Here is a 19,511-nt window from a genome sequence, read left to right as displayed (position 1 = left end):
CCCGCACACCTAGACTCGTTTAGGAGTGAAGGATTGCTACCAACCCTGATGCTCCAGGCTTGGCTGGAGTGCTATACAGCTCTGAGTGAGGACAGCTAGATTTCAAATAAGAATTGTTGGTTCAGTCTGGATTTCCCGGAGAGCACAGCCCACAGCAGACTGGCGTGTTAACACTGTGTTAAGGTGTACAGACTCAGGAGCCAGAGAGGGGAGCAAGGGGACAGAGGCAAGGACGGAGGCAGAGCCATTCAGAAGATGTGTTTATCAACTGGGCACGGCCATGTGGGACTGGCTGCTCGGTCCAAAGGACTGCACCCTGGAGAAGCCCTGATAACCAGGCCTGGGACCCCCAGGGTAGTGGTGGTGGTGGAGGAAGGGCTTCTGTCTCCCACCGCAAAGAGTTTGGCCCTATGTTGCACTGATGCCCCGGCTCTGGCGTAGGTGCTGAGCAGAGCTCTCCCTGTGTCAGAAGGGGAACCCTGGAGGGGGAGGTCTGATGCACCCCTGTGGAGTTGGCCCACACCCACTGGCAGCTGCCGTAAGAGGCAGGTAAGGCTGAGAGGATCTGAAGAGAGAATAAAAAAAAATCTCATATACCCATTACCCTCGACTGCATGCTAATCACTGTCTTACCACCAGATCTCTCTGCAGTCAAATGCCCTACCACTGGGATATACCCCTGTGCCCAGATCTCCTCTCCGAGCCCCTGGGTCCTGGCATCATGTGGGGCACACAGCAGGCCCACACACCACATTTTTGTTGAATAAATCAGTGAGAGTGGGATGAATTTTGTTGAGTGAATGAATAAATGTTCACAGAGCCCTGAAACTGCTTATTACCTGTAGCTTCCTCCTCCTCCCCCCATCCCCCACCCCATTTGTCACCTGTCACCATGTCCCAGGGGTGGGGGCTCTGTCTGTGTCCCCTCTTTTCATCCCTAGACCAGAAGGTAGCCTCCTTGGTCTTCCCTCTGCAGACCACTGCGTGCTGCTTCCTTTAGTCAAGCCGGAGAACCCCGCGGATCACCCCTCTCCCCAGAGGTCCAAAGGAACTCAATAGCCCCTTACCACTTAGAGTGAAAGGCACACTTTCAAGAATCCTCCTACCCCACGGTCTCATCTCCCCCTCGGCATTCCCCTCAGGGCTCCTCCCAGCTTCTGGAACAAACCATGCTATTTCTTCCCACTAGCAAGTCTTCTCTCTCGACACAATAAAATCATATTCATCTTTCACAGCCGGTTTCAAGTGGCACCTCCTCTTTGAAGCTTTTCCTGAGCTTTCCGTCTCCCGTGGTCCCCTCCTTGCTCTGAGACCAGCCCCACCGCGTATCTCCCGCTGCCCATCCTGAGCTCCTGCATCCTGAGATCCTCCATCCATCCCGAGCTCCTCCCTCCATCCTGAGCTCCTCCATCCTGAGCTCCTCCCTCCATCCTAAGCTCCTCCCACCATCCTGAACTCCTCCATCCCGAGCTCCTCCCTCCATCCTGAGCTGCTCCATCTGGAGCTCCTCCATCCCGAGCTCCTCCCTCCATCCTGAGCTGCTCCATCTGGAGCTCCTCCATCCCGAGCTCCTCCCTCCATCCTGAGCTCCTACATCCTGAGCTCCTCCATTCTGGGCTCCTGCCTGCTGCTCTGGCATCATGCTCCTCCCCTCAGAGGTCTGAGCCTCTGGGGACAGGCTTCTCTCCTACCGATTTCCTTCTAAACCACCCAGACAGCGCCCGGCCCATGGCCCTGTCCTGACGTGGAGCGGGCACCCTCCAAACCCACCGCCCTGAGGGTGTGCAAGAGCTGGTGGGTGCGGGAAGTGACTTCCCCGCTCCTGCCGCCGCTCAGCCACTTCCAGACGTGCAGCTGGCGCACCACTGCCGCTGCGCAGGCGGCAGCCCGGACCCTGGGGCGGGGGCCTCCTGCTAATCTGATTCCATTTAAGGGTGGCCGTCAGAGCCCAAACAAAGAAAAATGTTCCCAGGCATGAGAACCGCGGAAGCGAGGAGAAGCCGCCCTGGCAGCCACCCCAGGGGAACACCAAATTTAGCCCAAAGGTTGAATATAAACATAATTTAAATTTTTTAATTACAAAAATAACATGGTAACATTAAGATTGTTTAGAAAACAAGGAGATTTAAAGCCCAGATCCGCCAGATGGGCACAACGGGCTTTACTTTGGTTTGTTCCCTTCAGGTCTCTGTTCTTACAAACCCCGGCTTGACGCGCTGTAGTTGGGGTGCACACACAACGCTGTACCTCGCCTGTTCACCCAAGGACATGTGACAAGCACTTGCGTGAAGCACCTGGAGAGAGGAATGAGAGTCTGGACCCCGTCTACCACCTCCTAGCTGGGAAGGAGCACCCCGAAGGGTGCTCGCCGCGCTGCTACCCCGCTCACCTCTTCAGTGGGGACCGTTTCGAGGGGAAGGAAGAGAAGTGGGAGCAGATACAGGAGGTTGAAATCTCACCAGGAAGTAAGTCCCTTGGCTTTGCGGCCTTGGTGCCATAGAAGATGCTAAATGTTAATAGTTGTGTTTATAAAATCATGAGATTCGCCACTGTTTTCCAAGGACCCCCCCCCAAAAAAAGATCCCAGATGCTTTTTCCAGCTGGACCCCTCAGGCACCTCTGGGCTGAGCCCCTTACCCCTGGCCAGATGCCAGGTGCCAGGGCCACCCCTGAATCTCAACACCGGTCACAAAAGGTGTTCAGTGGTCTCTCTGCAAGCCTCCTTTAAGAGGGCCTTCCTGTCCTGCATCCTGATAAACAGGACCAACTGGTGGTTCAGATAATACTTCTGTTTCTTCCCAGCCTTTGTTTCTTCCCCTAGGAAATGGCACCCATTTGCTGGTGAAGGACTGGGTGGTTCCTGGACCCTTTGTTGGGAGACAAAAATCATTTTTCCTCTTCCCAAGAGATATGATCCGAATCAAAGAGGCCAGTGAGAAGCTGCCCGCTGTCAGGGAACCTCAGAACTCAGCTTCCGTGTCTGTACAATGGGGATGCACCGCGTGGGAGGCCTCACCCACGAGGTCTTCACTCCTCTGAAAATGTAGCCCCTCTAAGACCCAGGTCCGGTCTCTCCCCTTCTGTGTAGTTTTCCCATATGTGTCCTTCCCGGAGCTTTATCGTTCTTAGAATGGATAATCAATGAGCTCCCATTTAATTCTACTCTAATTGTTTCCTCTGTGTGGGTTAGTGTGATCATCTTAGGTAGACCGTGAGCGTCGTGAGGGGAAGTGTTGGAATCATCCCTCAACATCCCAGGTTTTCAAATACTGTGTATTCAACATAATAACAAAAATAATGGAGATAATGAAAACACTTATCGGGCAATGGTGGGCTGCCATTTCCCAGGCACTCCACCGAGCTCTTTGTGAACAGTATTTCATTTAACCGCCTGTGAGGCAGGCATGTCTGGGTTCAATTTACAAATAAGGAAACCGAGCTTCGGAGGTCACGTGGCTTGCTGGGGTCCGGCTGTAAGTCAGCACCTGGGATCTTCACCCTTGCACGTTGAGCCAGAGCTCTTTGCACCGCTGACTGACTGACGGCAGGGCTCCCCCACCCCCAGCTCCGTCATCCTTCTCAGTAGCCACAGCTTGAAAGGAACACAAAGGAGAGAGAAATGTAGGGCCTGACTTTATTAGACAAACCACACATGTTATTTCCTTTTCCCTTCCTGAAAGCCCCCTCATCAAGGTCTGACCTCAGAGAATTTCCAATCCAGAACACTCATTTCACAAAACAAATGCACTTCAGAGATGGAAGGAGAGTCTTCTTTGTTTCGTTTTGGAGAGAGAGTCTTAATGCCAGTGCCAGACAGTAGATTAAAAGGTGTCCCCTCCAGGGACCTGGGATGACCAGTTCTTCCCTAAATGGCTTCTGAGTCGGTTTCCTCCAGCTGTCTACCCTCCCCCTTCTCTCCACCCACCAGTATCATCCAAGTATCAGCGGAGGGGCCCGGAGATGGACACGTGGGGCAGAGGCTGAGCCTCCTATGAGCCTTCAACCCTCTCTGCCCCGACCTCTCATGCCTACCTGTTTAGGTTGATGGCACTGAAAACAGTGAGGCTCGGCCCCTCTGCCAGGCATCTGGAGGAAAAGGCAGGAGGACACAAGTGTCCCTAAGGTATCTTGTCCTCATTTCAGGACCCCCTCCCCTCCACCCACCTCATCAGCGTACATATACATCCACAAACACACACGTGCATTTTAAAAAGCAATCATCTCCCTGTAAGCGTCAGCACCCAGTTCTGATCATCCTTCACCTTCAACCAAATTGGCAAGCACCCGGTATGGACGCACTGCATAGAGAAGCCAGGCCAGCCCCCGGCAAGGCAGGGCTTTCCTGCTGTCCCCACTGCTCTTCGCAGTGTCTTGAGGAGCACCAGGGAGACATAGGAGTCCCTCTGCTCTTGCACAAGCGCCCTGCCAAGAGAGCTGGAGATTCCCTGCTGCCTCCCCCAGGGAAGGAGAGATCTGGGGCCTCCATAGTTGTCATCACACTTCCTCTTGGCACTCTAAGCTGGCAGACAGCACAGGAATAAATAGGAAGGAAAAAGCATTTTCCAGTATTTTCTCTTCTTTTTTATTTTTATCTTCACAGCAGAATTATTTTTTCCCAAGGGGAATCTGAGAAGCACAATGCCCTCTTTGTTTTAATAAGAACTGGGAACATTCCACTGGCCTCCACGGCTGGTGATCTGGTCAGATTCTGAGAGAGGGCAACAGCTTCTTGGGCATTCTGGTCAATAAGATTTTTAGGGGAGCGTTGGATGAACAGCCAAGGGAAGAAGGCAAGGGATGGTTTCTGTCAGCAGGTTGAACTGTAACAGAGCTGCAGGATGGCATGTGGTGGCAGGAATTCCAGTGGAGTCGTGTGCACAGTGACCTCCCAGGGGAGTTTTTCACCCCTGAAAACCGTGGGCTGGTTGTACACCCTGGCAGAAGGAAAGGCTTCAGATTCACCAAGGTGAGAAGTTTGCCAGAGGAAGATACCAAGGCACTTGTAAAGTTGAGGCTGCTGGTCAAGTTCAAGGACCTCTTTTTAAGTAAGACTGGGTAGAGGTAAGAGCAGCCAGTGGTGACCTCACCACCAAGCCAAGGCATGGTCCTGGGAGACAACAGATTCAAGAGCATTTCTAATGCAAGTTCCTTGATTCTTACTCCCATTGGCTGGGAACTTTGGGCTCTTTCATTGCAGGAGGAAGGGTGACCAGGCCAAGGAAGCCACAGGGACTTGGAGAGCCCATCTGGTCTGGGGCTGCTATGTAGGGAGTCACCCTGTTCCTCTGGATGTCCCTCCCAAGCCAGAATTGCCACGGTCCCCTTCCCTTCCTCCATCCCATTCACTGAGTCACCTGAAAGGCTTCACTGAGTGTACTGGGTAGAGGATGGGGAAAGGACAGCAACCTGAGTGTGTAGCCACGTCTCTGACTGACCTCGCAAAGCCCTGGTCATACCTTCTGGAATAAATGAGCAATGCCATTGAGACCCAGGGCCCAGAAGGAGCAGAGCAGTGATGAGAATGGGAGAGCTGGGGTCAGAAGGGACACATCTTCCCTCTCTGAGCCTCCTTTGTTCCCAGCTGGTCCTGGTCCCCCCACCCTGGATGGTCACACTGATAGGTCATCTGACCTGGCCTTGCTGCTGGCCTTGCTGAGACGGCGTTTGTCACTCTGGTAGCCATGGGGGAGGCGATGCCCTGGGGAGCCTCCGTTGGGTACCTCAGGCTTCTGGGCATATCGGATGTGAATGAAACCTTCTCCAGGGATCTGCTCCTGGCCTCGCACCTGCTCGGTGGCCAGGTTATCTGTGTTCTGCTGGGAGGCCATCTTGTTACTGAATGGACTGAAAAATTTCCCCCCTGGGCCATTCTCCAGGCACTGATTGAAGTCGGGGGGTGGCGTGCAGCTCTGGACCATGCCGGCAGCAGGGCCGGGAAGCTGGCACTCAGCCATGCCCTGCCGGGACTTGACAAACTGCTGTCTGATCTTTTTCCAGCCCAAGTGGTAGAGTTCAGCAAGGCTGAGGAAAAGGGACAGTCCGGCCACAGCCAGCATAAAGACGATGAAGACGTTCTTCTCTGTGGGTCGGGACACATAACAGTTGACGGGATGGGGGCAGGGACTCCTGCGGCAGACATGCAGAGTGTCCAGGAAGATCCCGTAGAGGAGGTACTGGCCCACAATGAAGGCCACCTCCATGGTGGTGCGGATCAGGATGCTGCAGACATAGGTGTTGAGCAGGGTTCCCTGGAGGACGATCCTTCCATTCACTTCTTCCCAGCAGGACAGCTCTGTCTTCTCGGCCACTGGGTACTGGTAAGAGCCGGCACCCGGAACCTCCTTGGCCCTCTCGGCCTCGCGTAGCTTCCGCTTCTCCTGCACGCGCACCGTGTGCATGGCGTGGCCCATGTACACCAGGGACGGCGTGGACACGAAGATGATCTGCAGCACCCAGTAGCGGATGTGCGAGATGGGGAAGGCTTGGTCGTAGCAGACGTTCTCGCAGCCGGGCTGAATCGTGTCACACTGGAAATCAGCCTGCTCGTCCCCCCAGGATGACTCGGCAGCCGTGCCCAGCACCAGCATGCGGAAAATGAAGAGGACGGTGAGCCATACCTTGCCGATCACTGTGGAGTGCTTGTGCACTTCCTCCAGGAACTCGCCCAGGAAGCTCCAGTCACCCATCTTGGCCCAGGAGAAGACAGACACCAAGACTCCTGCAAAGGGGGCAGAGAGAAAGAAAAACAGAGGAATGCTTCTGCAGAAGTCTGGAAAATCCAGTCGTACTCTGTAATTCCACCGATCCTGACCAATGTGTTCTTTAAGAAAGCACAGCTTAGAATTCAGACTCACTTAAAAAGCTCTCTGCCTCCTCCCCGACCCCCAGCAAAAATAAAAAGGAAAGACTCAAAGTAGTCATGTCAGCAAGATTAGAGCGTAGTTCCTTCACTTTAGCGGATCTAGACACCAGCTGAGGTGTGTGTGACAGTGGGGACTGTGTGCTGCTACCTGCAGAGACTCTGCTTCGGAGGTCTGGGATGGCCCCCCGGAACCTGGATTTGCTGCAAGCAGCCTGGGCTATTCTGATGCAGGAGGTCCAAGAACCACACCCGAGAAACACTGGAGAATCGGAAAGAGCACAGGATGGGGAGTCTGCAAATGCGACTCTGGACATTTACCCCACCGAGTCTGTTTCCTTGTCTGTAAAATGGGGGTGGAATAGCTACACCAGAGGATTCTGAGGGTTCTAGGAGACGAGGTATGCGAGATGCTGAAAATCACAGCTTGTATGTTCTGTATGTTTGAACGGCTGTCAGGTGGCAGAATTAGGTGGAGGAGTTAAAATGAGGGTGGGAGCGGCAGGTCTGGTCCCTCGGGAAGCATTTTCTACCAGTCAGAACCATCCAGCACGGACCAGCTCTGCTGGGAGGTGGCAGATAGAAATACACTTGGTCACCCCAGCTACAGGAAGGCAGGGGAGCTCAGGCTCCCCAGCGGGTAAGCAGCTGGCAGCGCCGAGCAGCACCTCGTGGCGGTGCAGCCGTGGCAGCCTGCAGCTCACCGGCCCTGCGTACGGGAGGCACCCGTGCACCAACCTGCTCCCCTCACATCCAGGATACATGCTCCAAACCTTTAAGGCCCATACAGAACCTTCCCTCATCAGGTCCTTGCACGTGTCTGGCCTCGTTCCCTGCCTGTCCCCACTAGTTCTGTCCAGCCACGCCAAGTTTCAGAAGATCCCAAATGCCCTCCTCCCGGCCACCCCCTCCATGCTCCCTCACCCCTCACTGAATCTTATTTACCCCTCAAAACTGAACCCAGCCATTGCTTCTCCGGCCCTCCCTGCTTCCTCAAACTGAGTGTCTTCAGCTCTGTGGTGGCCCTGGGGACACTCAGTCCTCTCCTAGCTCTTGCCTGCCTTGTTTTGTGATCCTCTGCCTATCGGTGTCCTTCCAGTCGGAGCTCCTTAGGAACAGGGACTGTCTTGTCCTCTGCACTGTTGTCATCTGGCCCAAAGAGGGTGCTTAGTAAGCCTTAGCTGAGTGAATGAAGGAGGGGATCGCGGGCACTGGTGTTCCCTGTCTGGTGGCAAGCCAACCCCTTGTTCCTTGCCTGCGTCCCAGTAGCAGGGTGAGAAGGCACCTGTCGCTTTCTCAGCCTGCACTGCAGGTAGTTCTGGTCTGTGAGGTGCGGAGAGGAGTCTAATTTGGAGGGGGTGCTCTAGACAATATTTTTCTGTCCCCAGTCAACAGAGGGAACCTCACTTAAAGTCCTCTTCACCCCATGACTTCCTGCCTCTGGACAGAAGTGATGAGCCAAGGTGTCTGAAGCCACCCGGAGAATCCCAGACACACCAACCAATGGCTGAGGCTTCTGAATCGGCTCTGCAGATCTCACCTGATGAGCAGGAAAGGTCCCCGTGGCTTACGCCTTTAATCAGCCAGTGCTAATCAACAGGATGACTAAAGGAGAAAGAGGGAACCGAACACAGATATTCCCTTCCTGGAGTCAGAACCCTCAGACTCTGATGGGACCTTAGAGGCTGCCACATTCAAACCCTGGCCTTCACATCATTGCTGCCGGTGTGGCCCTGACTCCTACCCTCCCCTGGCTCCTGTCTTTATGCAGATGAGGGAGGACAGGGCAGGGGTGCCACACTTCACGGTCCACACTGCTTTGGCTTCTGAGTTGATACCTTGACAGAGACCAGCCTCCTGGTGCTGAATTCTCCCAGCCCCCTGCCCCTCAGCCCTTAGAGCACTCCGAGTGCCCGGGGATGAAAGCGTCCACGAGTCAGCGGGAAGGGCCTTGTCTCTGCTCCCCTCCCTGTCAGAGACCCTTCCAGGTCTCAAGGCCTTTCCTCTGCTTTGTGATCAGACATCTACCCTTTTCCTCACGTGACGGAGGGGCCCCTCCCTAGCTTCCAAATGTGGAAAATTCTGGAGTGTTTGCCCAAAAGGAAAATGGCTGATTAGATAAGAGTTTGAATGGCCTGTCTTCTCTTCTGGGCACGTGCACAGTGTTCAGCACCTTCAGGGTCATCTCCACACACACAGAGACCAGGATGTGGTGAGTGTCAGAGAGAAGGGAGGGAGAGAAGCAGAGAGGTGGTGAGAGAAGAGGAGCAAAAAGAGGGGAATGACAAGAGGGAGCTGGAAATGGAGAGAAAGAGACTCTGTAACAGTTAAGAGATGACAGTTTGGGGGTCAGCTAAATGGTGGTCAAATCCCTGTTAAGTTCTTCTGTGCAGCACAGGGAACTCTATTCAATATCTTGTAGTAACCTATAATGAAAAAGAATATGAAAGCAAATGTATGTATGTATATGCGTGACTGAAATATTACGCCGTACACCAGAAATTGACATGACGTTGTAAACTGACTAGACTTCAATAAATAAATGAGTAAGTAAGCAAATGAATAAACAAATAGATAATGTGGATGCCTGGCCGGGGTGAGGGGGTGGAACCCCTGGTAAGATCTGCTGAGCCTGGAGAAGTTACTGGATCTGCGTCTCAATTTCCTCACCAGCTTCGTGGATATTCTATTGCTTAGCTCATAGAGTGTCATGAGGTGATACATCAGCATGGTGCTCAAAATACAAGAACAGGAAAAATAGCAAGGAAAGTGATGGGAAAGAACAAGAATGGGAGCAGGAGAGAGAAGGAGAAAGTCGAAGGTGGAGAGACGTGCCTTACAAAGGAGCAGAGAGAAACAGATGGGAGAGCAGAAGGGGAGGAAGTCAGAGGGAAAGAGAAATGGAAGTAAAAAAAGAAGCAACGAGAAAGAGGGAAACACATGTCATATTCTTCCAGGATTTGGGGCGAGTCTTCCAAACTCTCCTCAATCCCCGAAGACTTTTTCCTTGGTCTCTGACTCTGTCACTCATTCCTTGCAAGTCCCCCAGGAAGTATAAAAATAGTTTCAGGCAAAGAATGTGACACTTTGGTCTGGCTGCCAAGAGGCTTGACTGCTGACTCCTTCATGTGTGGCCCAAGGAACCCCACCTGGAGGAGGCAAAGCGCAGGACGAGGAAGGAACGTCGCAGAGGATCAGGAAGACGGACCGTCTTAGGAAGGACGCTTCACGGGGAGGGCACGAGAGAAACTAGCTGAAGTGTGGGGCGGGGCAGCCCCAAATCAGGGTAAAGACCTCTCATTTGTGACTTCCTGGGTGACTCAATCAAGGTCAGAGAAACCTAAAATTGCCAGCTGCTCAGCTTATCATAGGAAAGGCTGAAGTCAGTTTCCCAGCTACACTGGATCCCTTTGAGCCTCCCACAACCTCAGCCAAAGAAGCCTGCAGATTAGATCCTCGGTGAGTTTTCTGGGTGGATGGCATATAAAACACTTCTTGGATTATTATCCGTTTCTTGGCAGGAAGTAGATTAGGAGGGGCAGCAGAAGCTGCCCATGCCATGAATAAATTCTGCCAAATACAATGGTAATATACTCCACTGCTTTATCTGTGATCTTCACTGACTTCCTACTTTCTACAAAGTCCAAACTTGTTAACTTGCTCGAGACCATCCACAGCACAGCCTCACCCTAGCTATTCCTGCCGCTCCCCTCACACTCAACGCTTCAGCTCCACAACTCCCCACACACGAGCGTATGGCCCACAGTTTCTCACCTCTCTATCTTGGCTCCGCATGTTCTCTCTACTTATGATGTCATTCCGTTGCATTCATTCATTGTATGCGTTTATTGAGCGGCTACCAGTTACCAGGCATCATTCTGTGATGATGACACTGAAGATGCAGCAGTTAAAAAGGCAAGGCGTCCTTGCCTTTGCTGGGCTTGGCTGCCTTTACTTCCCCTAGTTAAGGGAGAGATGAAACACATAATTGCAGTAAAGTGTAATGTGTGTTAAGGAAACACAGGAGGCTTGGGGACATGTGGCAGGAGGTGGACCCTTGTTCGGGGCTAAGCCTGGGCCTTCATGGAGCCCTGGGTTCTACAGCCCTTTGTAGAAGGTAACAAATTCTGAAATCCCCAAGGCAAGGAGAGGCGGTCCCTAGAACCTGGAGAGGAACATCCCAACTCTGAATGTCCTTTTTTTAAATTGAAGTATAGTTGATCTACAGTGTTGTGTTGATTTCTGGTGTATGGCATGATTCAGCTGCACACACACACAGACACATTCCTTTTCATATTATTTTTCGTTATAGGCTATTGCATGCATGTTCTTTATTCCCTGTCATACTCTGGGACAAAGGAAACCCTTGGAGAGGTCACCTGGGAACTTGTCTTGTAGTAGCATGGCACTTGGTAAGAGGGAAAGGGCCAAAGGAAAGGTTTTGTGCACAGTGACTAGGAGTCATCTTGTTCCTTCAGCTCAGGGATTCTGTGGCTAGAAGCAAACATCAGGTGTCCACGTGCCCAGCCCAGTGCTCCTCTCTACGCTGTCCCTGTGGCCTCCCTATGCAGCCAGTGTTGTTACAGAAAACCCATTTAGAGCGACCCGAATTAACAGAAGCTCACAGCCAGGGCCTCTTCTGCTGACCCCACAGATTGAGGTGGAAGCAAGGCGTGCTCTCAGTCCTCCGATGTCTCCTGAACTTTGAAGACTCCAAATTACCATCCCGCAGGTAGGATCCACTCCCACACTTGCTCATACACTGTCTTACACTTGTTCTCCAAGAGCTTCTGGTCTGTCAGCCAACCGGCAAGTAGTTTTTTTCAGCGCCTACTATGTGCTCCCACTGTTCTGGGTACTGAAGGTAATACCGAAGAGGGACCAGGCCTGGCATATACTAGGCACTCAGTGATATCTGCTGAATTAATAAAATCAGGCGTGACACCTGCCCTCGAGGATTTCGCAGCGTCTGCCCTCGGACGGGCAGTAGACGTCTCAAAGTCCACAGCCCTGTCTTCTGCTTTATATGTTCATGGTATCAGGTTGTCTCAGTGCGTAAGTGTTTTCTTAATGATTGGGAAGAAGTTTGGTCTGGCAGTAAGACTGCACGACTCTGACACAGCCCCGCAGTAGGGTGGGGAGTGTGAGACGCCACACTTGGCCATCACCCTGCTCAGAACAGTCCTTCAGTAGTGGCTGCAGGTAAACTGGGTGGGCTGCCGGCGACAGGGACCAGCAGCACGCAGCTGAAACTGCCCCCTCGTCCCTCCTCGTCTTCCTGAGCATGAAGAGGTGTTGCGAGTGAGCCAGAAGCTACGATGGGGATGCCTTGAAAATTCACTTCCTTCGGTTGGTACTAGTTCTGTCCTCTGGAGCCACACATAACAGCTGTTCTAGTATACTATTTGACAACAACTTCCGTGTTCTCCCAAGTCGGCAGCTGGGCCTCGGGCTGGACTGTAAAGCCACTAGGGTTTCACGCACACAAGAAGTGTTTGCCCTACCAGCCGTGTATTCTCTCTCCAGCTCAACCCTGAGCTCCTTGCAGACCAGCCCCATATCCGTTCATGAGCGACCCTCCGTCCTAGAGTCCCCCTACCCTTTCTTTCCCCTCAGTGCTTAATACTGTGCCCAGCACCTGTCAGCTGCTTGCTGTAATTTTTAGCTAGAACAACAGCGGGTGGATGACGGCATTTAGATCACTCCGAGCCCCTAATGCCACAGAGGCACCTCCCTGGGCGCTGGCCTGGAGGCACCTGCCCGAGCCCCAAGGAGATGAGAGCCGCAGCGCCCTCGGGGCACAGGCCTGGCCGCCGCGGCTGGTCCGCCTCGGCCCCCTCCCCGCAGCTCCCGCGGGAGCTCACCCGACGTTGTCAAAATTAGATTTTAAGACCATTCTGCAAAGTCTGTGTCTAATTCTGGACAATGACACATGTTCTGGAGACTATCAAACAGATCTCTGGTTCTCCGTAAAGACTGTTATTCATACTAACAGTACCCATCCCCCGGGGCTCCCGCGCTTCCCAGCGCCGGCGGCTCGGCCGCAGAAGGCCCCGGGGCCCCGCTTACAGGACGCCTCAGCGTGGCCGGCGTCCGAGCCGCCGGCCAGTCCCGAAAGCGGCTGCTGAGCTCCTGGGCCCCAGCAGGTGTCCGAGCACCAACTACACCCGTTGTCTCAGGGTTCCTCTGTAGCTTATTCGTTAACGTCTATTTTTCAAATTCTCCCTCACCCCAGTGGTTTTCCCCTAGAAGGGACAGAGGCAGAACTGCGGGACAGAGTGGTCTCGGCCCTCGGCTGCCTCATTCATCTTTATCGTCCTGGGAGAGTCTCAGCTCCATGTTCCAGTTTACCCAGAGCTACACAAGAAGAGAACCTGAAGCCTAGCGGTAATAATTATAAGAAAACCTAACACTTACTGAGACCCTTCTGCGTGCTAGACACGCCACAAGTTTCTCCATATATATCTTCCCATTTGCGTCCCACACCAACCCGAGGAAGGAGGGGCTGGCCCCGCGCCTCTTCTCTGGGCTCAGAGAGGCTGTCGTGAGCAAGACCACTTGAGGGCGACATGCCAGCGAGCGGTGAAGTTGGCATCAAACCCAGCTCCTGCCTTTCCTGACAGCGATGCCCCTGCCTGAAGAGCTGGGTTAGATTCTGTCTAAGTCGCCTTCAGTGCCTCTCTGACTCACCCAAGGCTGGCCTCTCACGTAAGGTGACCGCCGCAGAGCATCTGTGAGATAACTGCTAGGACAGGGAGCTGATCTGTGAGTGTCTGGGGGCAATTCTTACGTTTAGAATATTCATTCTTTTCCTCCTTGAGGTTTGGGGTGGCTCCTTCAGCCTCAGGGAAACGACCAGATGTGTGATGGAGCCACAGCCACCGAGTCAGGCAGTGTGGGCAGCTTTCTCAGAACTAGAAGTCCAGCCGGGGGGTCTGCACCCCTGAACCTTGATCCCTGCAGAGGGGAGAGGGAGCCCGAGAGGAGAGAGGGAGACAGATGGGGGAGATCAAGAGTCACTTTAGTCTTCCTCCTCCTCCAGCCAAGGGCAGATGATTAACTCCTCTTCAAATGTAATTATTTCGTTCTGGCAAGGACAGAGTGGTCCACACAGAGATCCTGTTGGCGGACAGTTGTTTCAAAGCCAAAGAGGTAGAAGGGAGCAGGCAGAGTGGAGACAGAGAATTATGCTAGGATAAGTAATTTTCTTCTTAAGATGTTAGAAGAAGAAATATTTACAAGGAGTGGATGGGAGGGGGTGGCAAGCGGAGATATTCAATTACAATGAAATATTGGGAGAGTATTCGTTACCTTGAAGGGGCTCCTTAACACCCATGCAGTTATTAATGAAAATTATATTTATGAAATGCTTTACTGCCAATATCTTGTCATTGATTCATAGCACAGGAGAGCTGAAGGGCTTTAGAGATCAGTCAGACTCAACCCCTCATTTCTGTACAGGAAGACGAGGGGCCGGGAAGTCACGTAACGGTAGGAACATCATCACTGTGCTGAGTGCTTTCCAAGCCGGCGGCGTGCCGCAGCTGTACTCTCTACCCCTGACGTGCCGTTAACGTTACTTCCCGACCCTGGTGGTGGGACCCTGGTGGGGCTGCTGTATCCCACTGCACAGCGGAGAGAACTGCGGCTCGGAGGCTTGATCGCTTCTGCAAAGTCACACAGGTAGCAAATGCTGCGTAAGGGACTTGAACCTGGTCAGCCTGACGCCAAGGCCCGCCTTCTCTCTGTGTCTCTAAAAGGGAAAGGAAGGCAAAGAGGCCCCAAGGACTGCCAGGACCGCCAACTGGTGACAACCCTGTGCCCAGAGCACCCACATCTTAACTCCCCGAGGAGGGCTTTTCCCACTTTCCCAGAAGAGGCCGGGGTTTTCCTCTCCGCCTCTGGCTGGTTGGCCGGCCACCCCTTGCATATGCTGTTCCTAGAATTAATGATTGCATCGAGGCCCTCGGCCTCCAGCGGTCAGGATTCCCAGACTCCCCAGCATCTGCCACCATTTGGCCAGAATTCACATATAGAAAGTTATTTCCTTTTTTAGCCAGTAAGTGCTCTTGGCTGCAGCAGTGGCTCCTGCCGGGTCTTGGCTGGCCAGACAACAGGCTCGGGCGCTCCACCCATGTCAGATCACAACGAGAGCCCTGGGGACAGAAACAGTCAGGTGGTGGGGCTCCTGGTTCCTGGGGAACCTGCCTCCATCGCGCTCTGGTTGTATGACCGTAGGCAAGTCACTTAGCCTCTCAGTTTCCTCCTCATCTAAAAGAGGTGGTGTTTACTCAGGGACTTAAATAGCATGTGAGTAGGTGGAAGCGTCTAGAACACTCTGGCACATAGTAGACACTCAATTATGTTAGTTCCTTCTTTTCTTTTTCTGCCACTTACAGTCAAAACTCCTCCCAAACATGATCCAGCTGTCAGCTCGATGCAGCATTTGAGAGGCCGCCGGCTGCTGGGAGGGACGCAGGGGCACCTGCCACGTGCCACCGGCTGGGGGCGGGGGCGAGCAGAGTGGGGGGAGGTGGGAAGGATAGTAACTGGACTATGAATCAGCTACTGCACTAGGCATGGAGAGGAGAGGCCGGGGTGGCGAGGACGGGAGGGGTGGGGTCCCGCTACAGTCGGGCCCCTCTCGGTCTTGTAATCAGACCAGTCTGCTCCCGAACCTTCCTGTGACTCAGGCGCTGGGGCCTGGAGATGGACTCTGTACGCATCCACGCTATAAACTGTGTGCCTCGTGTGACTCCTTCCCCCTGTGGAGCCACAGCTCCATGGAGTCGGGTCCCTAGTCCAAGGGCACCTCCACCAGGGTAGGTTGGAAGCTGGCTCAGTTCTACTCAGAAGAGAAATAGGAGGTCGTCTGCTCTGTGATCCAAGGAGAAGAGGCGTCCTGACCCCAACCACATCTGCCCTCTCTGGGAGTTCTGAATCATGAAGACACTCTTTCTGTTTCCAGCTATCTCTTTGTGACTCTAGACCAGACACTCCCCCTCCCTGAGCCCCCGCTCACTCGTGTGTAAGACAAAGTGGTCGAGCTGGCGGGGTGCTCAGGCCCTTCCTTCCAGCTCTCAGGTGGAACATCTGGGGAGGTTGCGACTCACCCAGTTGTCATAGTACAGCGAATTAGGGGCAAAGCCAAGAGGCAAATCCAGGTTTTCTGACTCCCAGCTTAGAGGTCAGCATAAGTCACCCAGAAAAAAGGAAACCTGTGGTCATAAAAACCAAGCAGTACCCTCTCGGAATTTCACATCGGGGGAGCCTTCGCGGCGGAAAGTCCTTTGCATTGATGAGACTCAATTCCAAGGGACCCGGGCTGAGGGCCAGGTGGCCCGGACTCTGCTCGGTTACTCTGTTGCTCTTTGAGCACCTACTATGTGACGGCCGTTTAAAATGCAGTGTCTTATCTAATCTTCATAAACCTTTGCAAGGAAGGTATTTATTAATCTCTTTAGCAGAAGAAGAGACTGAGGATCAGAGACACGAAATAATTTCACCCAGGTTTACGCAGCTGAACCTCTAACCCGAACGTGAGTCCAGGTGCCCAGGCCCTGCCTGCTGCCTGGGCCCTGAATCCGATAAACTCCAGGATCCCTTGGCAGTATTTCAAGACCTCTGACTCTGAGGCCTCCGGACTCCCTTTCCTTATGAAGGTGAGTGGACTATTAAAGACTGAATCTGTCTTGCCTACGACTTGCTGATTCACAAAGTGGAGTCAAGCTGTCATTTGCCAGGAGTCAGCCTAGGGGACCGGAGCTTTCCTGGAAAAGAGGGCATCTCTGCCCTTGGGTCAGCTCAACCCTTGAGCCCGGGTGGGGCCAGCTCTCCCCCGGGGGGCGAGGTCTTTCCTGGGACAGAGGGCAGAGCCTGGGCCGCAGGTCTCCCTGGCCCTGGGGTCGGCAAGTCTTCTAGCTCCTGTCCCTACTGAGCCACACAGACAGGCTCCCTGTCCTGTTTTAACTGGCTGGGCCCAGAGGTGGGATGAGTCAGCACCCAAGAGGCCAGGCTGCACGGTGGAAGCCCAGAACCTTCCCCTGCCTGTGTCCCGCGTCCCCAGCAGCCAGCGGAAGTGAGGAGGGGAGGTGGGCAGGTGGTGTCCCTGCCGGAAGACAGGACCGCAGACATGTGTACTTGCAAGAAGCAGGGAGGCTTGGGGAGAAACGGACGCTCAGAACACAGCGGCGAGGACGGCAGGCAGAAGGGAGCGAGGTGAGAGCGCACAGAGCGGGGTGTCCTCCCGCCTGAACTGGCCCAAAGCACGGCGTCGCCTCCAACAAATCACGGCGTCGCCTCCAACAAATCACGTCCCTCTTCTAGGCTGGGTTTGCCTTATCTGTCAAAGAAGAGGTTGGCCGGCCTTCTGGAAACCTCCTCCAGTTCTAACGGCCTAGAGCTCTGGGGCAGCACCTGGAGGGGGCGGGAGGGAGGCGGCTGGAGGTAAGAATGGCGACCATCTCAACAGCCCAGCAAGAACGCCTCTGGGGAGGCGGCGGCCAAGCAGGGCAGCGCGGCAGCGCCACTGCGTGACTCTGGGCTCCATCTGTGTGGGAGAGGGCGCGCCCCCGGGGTGCCCGTCCCAGGGGGGCCTGCCACGCGTGCTGTGGCAGCATGGCAGCTGCTGAGAGAGGGAGAGGCTTGGAAGGACAGCGAGGGGGACAGACTCCCAACAGCAATGCCGCCCCCGGGGAGCCTGGCAGGAGGGTGGAAAGTTCAGAACTGTCCCTGGAGAGCTGTGAGTCAGGGGCTGGGCTGGGCTGTGACCCAGGGTCACTGGGCGGAAGAGATGGAGCCCCCTTGGCCGGAGGATGTGAGTCCGGCTGGGGTGCCTCTGAACGCCAGCTGGCGCCCCCAGCCGAGAGCCCTCCAAGCCAGGCAGGTGCAGGCGGCCTCGGCCTCTCCTCTGTTCCGTGCGGCTGGGCTTCTCCCAGGCCCCCCGCCTGCCTGCCCCGTGCTCCCTACACCACCGGTCCTTCTCTCAGGCCAGTTGGACCCAGTGGGCCCAAGCCAGGTTCGCCAAACAGTCCAGGGAGATGCTGAGAACTCAGAGTCGGGAGTGCCTCCATTATGAGGGGGTGCGAGAGGCGGGATAAGGGGAACACTGAACAAAGGCTGTGATCCTGCGTCAAGCTTCCTTTTCAGTGGTTCTGAGCTGTGCTGGCGCCTGAGGAGCCTCAGCCTTGTACAAGGTCACTGCTGACGGAACCAGAGGGCTCCTGCTACTTCACACTTTTCATCTGACAGATGAGGAAACGGAGGCCCAGAAGGGGGGACTGTCTAGCCCCAGGTCACACAGCCCCTGGGTGCACTGGAACCCAGGTCCCTCGGCCCCTGAGTCCGGGTTCTTTTACCACAAGCTCAGCAGAGAGAGTGAGGCGCTGACAGAGACCTTCCTGCCCTGTGCCCGGGAGGAAGGAGCCCTGCGCCATCTGGGTCCCTCTCTCAGGCATCCTCGCAGGGTCTCACCAGCCTCTTTTCTCCGACAGTGAGTGGCCAGATCGCTCACATGTACAGCATGACGTGACACGCTGCAGGAATATTTTTAAACCATCCAACATGCCTTAGGGGGAAAAAAATCAAAACATTCTCCTAAAGCATTTCAGAAAAGATTCCAAGCCTAGAGGAAGCATCATAAAACAGTGATGGTTTTGGTTTTTAAAGGGCCAATTCCATCTTAGCAGAAATGCTTGGAAATGGACTGGTGTCCTGTTCGTGAGATGCCCCTGGAGCGCAGTGACTCCGTGAGAGGTGGACGGACCGCAAGGGCCGTGCTCTCATGTTTCCACAGCTCCTTCTAAACCAAGTGAGCGATTTATCTGCTGCTTCATACGCCTCCCCTTTAATATTCCCAGACCTCATCCGTCACAGGGAATGGTGAGAGGCGTAGGGAATAAATCCACAGGTGCAGAGAAAGCTTTGCTGTTACCCAGCCTGGAATTCAAGGCTTTCTCTCTGGCTCTTTCGCATCAACTGGTGGTTTTATCTCTTAAAATTCAAGTTTCCCCTTACCTTCCTCTCTCCCTCCTGTCTGGAATTTCCGTTGGCTCCGTGGCCCTCTGGCTCCTCGTCTCCAGCTGCCCACTCCTCCTTGCTCTTGAGCCTGTCAGTTGCTCCTCTTCCACCCTCTTTTTAATCGTATCTGTCACCCTCCCTCCGCCCACTCCTTCCTACTCTTTCTCTCTCCTCCCCCTTCCCCCTCGGGATCCCTCCCTCCCCCGCCCCTCTTTTGTGCTCTTAGAATCTTGGCTCACTTAAAAAGTTTTCTCCCCTCTACCTCCTTGCAGCCTCTCCTCACCACGCTCCGGCAGGGGACCGAGCCCGAGCCCTCCCCCCGGTCCTCTGCCTCCGACCGCCTCCCTCGGCTTCGCCTGCCCGCCCTCTGCCGAGCCTCCTCGGGCTCCTCAGCCCAGGGCTGTCCTGGGGCATCAGCAGGGACATGGGCACGACCGGGAGACCCCTCTTCCCCATCCTTTTCCCGTCATCAGGACAAAGAGTGCTCATTCGTGGGACAGGTCTTCGGGGGATTTCTGCCGTGTCCACATCCGTGAGCTGAGCGCTGGCTAGCACAGAAAACACGGTCTCACAAGTCACCACCACCAGCACCCAGAACAGACACCGAGGGTGACCCGGAAGCTGCAGAGGACAG

At 54.3% G+C, this 19,511-nt stretch overlaps 1 protein-coding gene across 4 annotated transcripts; it reads right to left on the bottom strand.

Moving 5' to 3' along the window:
• Positions 1-4,566: 4,566 nt before the first annotated feature.
• Positions 4,567-19,009, bottom strand: GJA5 (gap junction protein alpha 5). Of its 4 annotated transcripts, XM_072946694.1 has the most exons (4): positions 18,875-19,000; positions 13,650-13,816; positions 10,634-10,819; positions 4,567-6,718 (listed from the first exon to the last, which is right to left on the bottom strand). In XM_072946694.1, exon 4 carries the CDS (start codon positions 6,684-6,686, stop codon positions 5,610-5,612), a length of 1,077 nt encoding a protein of 358 aa, XP_072802795.1. In that variant the 5' UTR covers positions 6,687-6,718; positions 10,634-10,819; positions 13,650-13,816; positions 18,875-19,000; the 3' UTR covers positions 4,567-5,609. The 4 variants fall into 4 exon arrangements, with proteins under 4 accessions (XP_072802795.1, XP_072802797.1, XP_072802796.1 ...); XM_072946696.1 differs by lacking the exon at positions 13,650-13,816 and having other exon boundaries at positions 18,875-19,009; XM_072946695.1 differs by lacking the exon at positions 10,634-10,819.
• Between the last annotated feature and the right edge of the window lie 502 nt (positions 19,010-19,511).

The sequence above is a fragment of the Vicugna pacos genome, chromosome 21 (assembly GCF_048564905.1).
Source record: "Vicugna pacos chromosome 21, VicPac4, whole genome shotgun sequence".
NCBI lineage: Eukaryota > Metazoa > Chordata > Mammalia > Artiodactyla > Camelidae > Vicugna > Vicugna pacos.
Note: the sequence above shows the minus strand (reverse complement) of the source record. Positions and strands in the feature narration are given on the sequence as shown.

What these genes read in the sequence shown, in the direction of transcription:
- GJA5 (XM_072946696.1), bottom strand. Translation starts at nt 6,686, where the DNA reads ATGGGTGACTGGAGCTTCCTGGGCGAGTTCCTGGAGGAAGTGCACAAG.